Source organism: Octopus sinensis, linkage group LG3 (assembly GCF_006345805.1).
Source record: "Octopus sinensis linkage group LG3, ASM634580v1, whole genome shotgun sequence".
Taxonomy (NCBI): Eukaryota; Metazoa; Mollusca; class Cephalopoda; order Octopoda; family Octopodidae; genus Octopus; species Octopus sinensis.
Window position 1 is genome coordinate 71,963,774 of NC_042999.1, and position 7,500 is coordinate 71,971,273.

At 34.0% G+C, this 7,500-nt stretch overlaps 1 protein-coding gene across 2 annotated transcripts in view; it reads left to right on the forward strand.

Moving 5' to 3' along the window:
* LOC115209347 (G-protein coupled receptor GRL101) overlaps nucleotides 1-7,500 on the forward strand; it is an 804,611-nt gene that overhangs the window by 668,508 nt on the left and 128,603 nt on the right. For both annotated transcript variants that reach the window (XM_029777716.2, XM_036501082.1), the window contains exon 12: nucleotides 6,849-6,980. In XM_029777716.2, the coding sequence (XP_029633576.2) occupies nucleotides 6,849-6,980 (132 nt within the window). The remainder of the gene's footprint in view (nucleotides 1-6,848; nucleotides 6,981-7,500) is intronic.

Consider the following 7,500-nt stretch of genomic DNA (forward strand, 5'->3'; position numbering starts at 1 on the left):
GAAAACACAGATAAACTCCTAAAATTCAAAATCCTATTGAACAGCATCAACCCAAATATACAGTTCACAATGGAATACAACCAAAAGGAGTTTCCATTCTTAGATATACTAATTTAAAAAATTAACCTTAAAATAGAAACAGAAATTTTTTACAAAGCCACCGACGCCAAACAATACCTACTTTTTGATTCATCTTCAGTAGTGAAACTGGTTGATGCTTCTGCTAGTCTCAATTTTCTGCAAAATTCTGTCAAAATCCTCTCAAAAGGGCTCAAATTTACGCCAACTCCACGCAGAGCCAACTTAAATGAAATCAAGGATAATATAACAGAATTTTGCAGAAAATTAAGACTAGCAGAAGCATCAACCAGTTTCAATACTGAAGATGAATCACTAGTCAAGAACAAAAGTGAACACATCCCCCACAGAGGAAGAACTAAAGATATTGACGAATTCTGCAGCCACATTGAGAACTTTCCCTACCATACTATACATAAACAGACAGTTAACTCAAATTTTAACACTTCACAATGGAAGGAACTGATAGAACTTCAAAATGATGAAGATATAACCATTAAGGAAGCAGACAAGGGAAGTGCAGTTGTAATAATGGATACATCATACTATAGAAATCTTGTAATTTCCTTGCTTGATGACAATCAACATTATGAAAAAATCACCAACTACACCCCGCAAAAAATAATGAAAACTCTATCTTCACTAATTAAAACCCATGAAAAGGAACTAATAACCACAGAGATTGACTTTCTAACAAACTTTAAATGCAAGCCTAGCCTCATCTATGGTCTGCCAAAATTCATAAAAGCCAAATTATAAATGAAACCATTAAAAACCACCAAAGACATACATACACACACCTAACCCGGGGGACCTAAAACTATATAAATTAAAACTCTCCTACACCTTTTTATTTATATGTTTGTGCCATTGCTAAGTAAAAAATTGTTTGGTATGAGAATAAATATTTTTCAAAATTTAAAAACGACTGCACGATTTAGATTCAGGTACACTTTCAAATCCCAAAACAAACTCTCCCATAGTTTTGTCTGCGAGGGAATACACTTCTTTCTACACACACACACGCGCGCGCAGGCACAGACACACACACACACACACACACACACACACACACACACACACACACGCACACACACACACACACATAAATATATATTACATAGAGACATAAATCAAGAAATGGAGCCAAACGCAGGTGTTATTCAAGTCTTTATACATGTGATATATGTTTCTAAGAAAACATTGATATTATTCCGGAGGAAATAAAATGAGGTTAAACAATGCAATCATCTCGCCAGAGAAAAAGAGAGAAACAAAACACTTCAATAAGCCATTTTAACCGAATGCGGTTACCGCGTATGTGATAAAGTGTATAGTATTTATACACAGAGAGGTGACCCTTTACAGGATGCCTTACATGCTAGAGAGGACAGACAAACCTAAAACACAAAGAAAATGTATTCCAAATAGAATGAAACCAAGAATTATTTATAGTTAATTCCAAACTCGAGTATCTGTATTAATGAACAAATAAATTAATTAGTCATTTGTACTTCATCAGTGGGATCGCCTAAGATAATTCTTAGCTATGGAGCAAATACGTACCTAAATACCACGTGTGCTGCATGCATATATATATGCATGCAAGTTATTTTTTAAAAAATCGATCGTTAATAGAGTTAACGTCAAAGGCAATTTGGAGAAAGAGAAATTTATTAGCTCTTTCAGTAATCACTTAAAGGCTATTACAAGTAATTTAGTAAGAAATATTTCACTTAGACTTTCTATATTATCTACTAATATTGATATCTTCAAAGATAAAGCCGAATTTTATAATTCTGCCTTGCTTAAAGCAGGCTATAAAGAAAAAATTACCTATATTAACCCTATTGACATTAAGGGTGGTAAACAGTACTTATGACCCTTTATATGTAATAAAAATAAGTCTAGAACTTTTAAAGATAATCATCCTAATAAAAAGGTGTCCTAGTAAAACCGTTTGGTTGATAATTCCATATGGTAAGCAGCTCAAATCCAACCTCCCTTACTAGTTTCGTGAAGCTATAGATAAAAATTTCCCAAATAAATTCAAGATACCATTCCATAATCAATCACACCAAATTAGAATAGGGTTTTCAAGGACCAAAATCCTTTCACAAATCATCTCCTTGCATAGCAATAAGTTGTTGATTACAAATCCACTTAATGAAAATAATAAGATTGATATTATTAACGCTAACCATTCTTTGAACAATAATAACAACAATATTAATATTTCTGATATAAATTCGAATCGTATTCGTTTCTTTAGCAGTAATTCTGAGACTAGAAACTCTGTTTATCAATGTAAAATTTCTTCCGGTTCTGTTGTCTTTATTTACATAGGTAGTTCATCGTTTCAGTTGTCAAAAAGAATATCTAACCATTACTCTACATTTAGACATATCAATAAACGTAATAATACTGGGCTTCATAAATTAATTTGGTATCAAAAGGAACATAACAAACAATTTGATTTGGAATGAAATATTCTATCTAGATCCTTCTCCTATAATAACGGTAAATCTTTCTGTCCGCTAGCCCTAACCCTAACCTCTCTTACACCCAAAAATAAATCTCCAGGCTAACCTAAAGTTTCGGGAACCAATACCCACCAATCTACCCACATCATCTCAATCAATGGAAGAACTTGCCTCCGAGACTTAAACCTCAACACGAATACTTCAAGCATTCAACGAGACACCACATAACTTCTCCCTCCACCCACATTACTATATCAAAAATAAATTTAACCCACATCAACCATAGACAATATAAGAACCCTCAGTACAACCATAATCTAGTCCGCTACACTGTCACTCCACCACAAACATACTACCACAGACACATTACACCCATTTTCGCTTCAGTAAACCAAGCACAATACAGACTTTCGACAACCACCCACGTACTACAAGCACTTTTAGACCTAAATTAGAGAAACAGAGATGTAAAATGGAACAAAATGTACAAAAACAACCGAAAATAAGTATTACACAGACTAAAAGAGATTTAAAATTTACACCAACCTTTCGCAGATCGAACCCGAATGAAATTAAGGATAACACTATGGATTTCTGCTGAAAATTACGCCTCACAGAAGCACTTCACAACTACATCAGCGAAGATGACTCAATAGTAAAAAACAAAAGCGAATACTTTCGTACAAAAGGCAGAAATAACGCACTTGATGCTTTTTGTGAACACATTACCAATTTTCCTTTTAATACTCTACGAAACAACGAATTAAATCCAATCTTAACACAAATGAATGGAAACACATAATCGAGTTAAAGCATGATATAAACCTGATCATTAAAGAAGCCGACAAAGGAAGTGTGGTATTAGTGATGGACACAGAGTACTACAAAAAATTAATACTCTCCATGCTGGAAAACAATATTTACTAAGATAGTACAATACAACCCACAGAAGTCACTTAAAAACTTAAATCCTCCTTACTTCAAATACATGGAAAGGGCCTCACTAAAAAAGAAATTGACTATTTATCCAATTTTCAATACAGACCAAGTCTATTCTTGGGATTACCTAAAATACACAAAAATCTACATATTTGTAAATCTTGCAAAGTTTCGCCAAGGCAATGCATTAATGTTCCTCCGCTGCTGACCTGAAACTTAGACCCATCATTGCTGGCCCTGCTTGTGAAACCCACCGTTTGAGCAACTTCCTCGACATCTTACTCAAACCTTTTCTAAAATATGTGAAAAGATTCATCAGGGATGACTTAGACATGCTTAACCACCTCCCGAAGACAATAAATGAAGAAAGCCTGTTTGTATCATTCGATGTGGTGAACCTGTACACCAATATCCCACACGATTATGGTATAGAAGCAATCACCTTCTGGTTAGAAAAATACCTAGAAGAGATTCCAGGAGGTATCAACTACAGCTTCATAATTGCAGCTATCCTACAGAACAACTATTTCATGTTCGATATAGTTTACTATCGACAAAAATATGGAATTGCAATGGGAACTCGAGCTGCACCAGTGATTGGGAATCTTGTAATGGGTTACCTAGAACTTACAATATACCAATCATCACCACAAAAATATGGTACCTCATTTCATTGCTATTTAAAGGAGAGCTGGAAGTGGTATTTGGACGATTGCTTTATACTTTAGACCGATAGCATGGTCAAACGCCTCGATTTCAAAATAATGCTCAACAATATCAATAGGAACATACAACTCACCTTGGAGCACAGCAATAAACAACTCCCTTTTCTTGACATTATAATTATAATAGTCAATAACCACGTCGAAACAGACATCTTCTATAAACACACAGATTCAAAACAATACCTATTATTTAACTCATGCCACCCCAAACACATAAAACTTAATATACCATATAATCTAGCGAAAAGAATCTGTGCCATAGTTTCGGACACCTATACTCGTGAACGAAGACTCCTTGAACTCAGAACAATACTAATCAAAAGACATTACCCAATATCATTAATAAATGATTGCATTAAACGAGCAAAGGAAATAGACATACGAACATTAAGGAAAGTCAACCGAAATACTACAACAGACATCTCCCATACATCTCCACACATAACCCTAGAAACAATGAAGTCTTTAACATTATCATCCAAAATGTACCCATCCTCACAGGTGATAAAACAATGAACAAAAGTTTACGCTCACACAAAATTATCAAAAGCGAAATGCAACCAAAATCATTTTTAAAATATTAACCAACGCAAGACTATATCCATTAAAAACGGAACCAAAAGTAAAACAAAATGTGGTCGACCTAACTGTGGCATATGCCCCTATCTTTTGTAGGGTTCAGCGTTCCACTTTAAGGTAAAATATTTAAGATTAAATCAAATTTCACCTATGTCTCGGAAAACCTAATCTATGTCATTACCTGCTTAGGGTGTGGTAATCAGTATATTGGCCAAACAGGAATATCATTCCGTCGAAGAACCACCCTCCGCACAGAACAAATCTGCCACTTCCAATACAAACAGATACAGGTCAGTGAGAACATATAAAGGTGTGCTAGGAACTTTAATCCTAATTTCCTAAATTTCCCCTTCTATCAATGTTCACAGAACTGCTACGTACAGCAAAGAATGAATAAAGAGACAACTTTCTTCAATAAATATCTCCCACAACTCAATTTGAACACATAACATAACACAGGATAATACCAACCCTTCAATTAATACCACTAACTCCCATACATCCAATACGCAATTTACATTACAGTATTATATCTACCCTAATTGCACCAAATCCAGACCTACTTACATCCCTTACACATAATCGTTTTACTCAGGGACTAGTAAACCCGACACCGTTCGGTAATCGGTGCGCATTCAAAGTCAGTGAATACTAATTTTACGAAACCGGTATGTTTTTGAATCTCTTTAACAATTCACAATAATGACTTATATTACTTTTATTCCTACCCCAGTTCATCTAATTTTATATATCTATTGTTACTTTTCATAAAAAAAACCTTACTGTTTTTGATTTCCAATGTGCATTTTCGCTCTTTTCTTCTAACTTTCCCTGTATATGTGTGTGTGTAACTCTATGTGTGCATTTATATGTACATATATATATATATATATATATATATATATATATATATATATATATATATATATATATATATATGTATGTATGTATACACGCACATATATATGTATATTATGTGTGGGTGTATGCGCAAATATATAATTATATATTTGAATACGCATAAATAGATATATGTGCATGTACGTCCACGTGTACATTTATATGCATATCCATATAGATACACAGTTATGTATTTAAATATACGTACGTTTATATATATGTATGTGTGTGTGCATCTGTATGTGTGCGTGCACAACTATATAAATATATGTGCACAAATATATAAATATATGTGCACAACTATATAAATATATGTGCACAAATATATAAATATGTGTGTATAAGTATATACGCATCATTTTAAGCCTCTAGTACGCTCAAATGACTATGGGTATATTTTGTTTGTGTGTGTGTGTGTGTGTGTGTGTGTGTGTGTGTGTGTGTGTGTGTGTGTGTCAGAGAGAGAGAGAGAGAGAAAGAAAGAACTCCCTCCTCTAATTATGTTGTGTGAGTTAAGTACAGTTTCACGAACAATCATATCTTTTGTTTTTATGATGATAAGACTTCATGCCACACTTTAACAATAACCTTACATTCGTGAAGTCCATACACGATTGATTTTTTTTTAAATTTTACACACCTTAATTCATACAACAACACGCAATCGTTTATGTGTATGCGTGTGTGTGTATCACAAATGAGTTTATAAAACATATGCATATTTGCATATATGTATATATGTATATATTATGTATTAGTAATATATGTAAATATAGTTATAAGTGTGTGTATGCGTCATCTTTCTATGTTTCATGCTTGCGTTTCTATATCAGGATGCATATACATATATATGTATGTATGTATATATATATATATCTTTGTGTGTTTGTGTATAAGTGTGTGCGCACGCGCGCGCGTGTGTGTGTGTGTGTGTGTGTGTGTGTGTGTGTGTGTGCCTTTCCTCCACAAATTCTATGCTATAATTAGCAGTATTTGATTTACGCCGTCCATTATTTTGATCTGGTCCTACTGCCTGAGTCAATAATCGATTTACTATTATTACTTTACGAAGAAGACAAACATGTGCCTTGAACCGATTGTATATATTTCGTTTTTCATTTTTTTTAATTAAACTTCCTTTCAGAGCTGAGGCCATGTAAACGAGACGAATTTAAATGTGACAACGGTCAATGCATTCCTGGTTATTTACGATGTTTTAAAGGGCCAAACACTGACAGACTTGGATGTGCCGATTATTCTCATTTAAAACAATGCCGTAAGTATATTTATCAGATTTTTATACGGTTTTAATGATTTATTTTTTCTTATCTACTATGTACCATTTCCTCCAATACACTTCCTCACACTAAATATCATGTGCTTGTTTCGTGTGTTTGCTTAATTTACTGTGAGCACAGAATGTATTAGAAATACTTTCTTTGTGGTTTACCAATAGCTTGTGAGTGGAATTTGTGAGGCAGAAACTGGGCATAAACCTATTGGATATGCCTGTATGTATCTATGTATGCATGGCGCAGGCGTAGATGCGCTTGTAAGAAATTTGCTCCCCAATGATGAGGTGTTATGTTCAGTCCAGTTGTGTAGCATTGACGAAAGATGAGGAGGTCAGGATATACTATATCTTGTAAGTTTAGATGGTGCGGTGCGCGATGAACATCCAGCTTTAAGCTGGTAGAGTAAAGGAGATTAAATAGACAAAAAAAAATAGATGATGAGGAGCAGAAGGAATGAAATGGTGAGAAGAAAGAACTAGAACATAAAGAATATAAGGCATG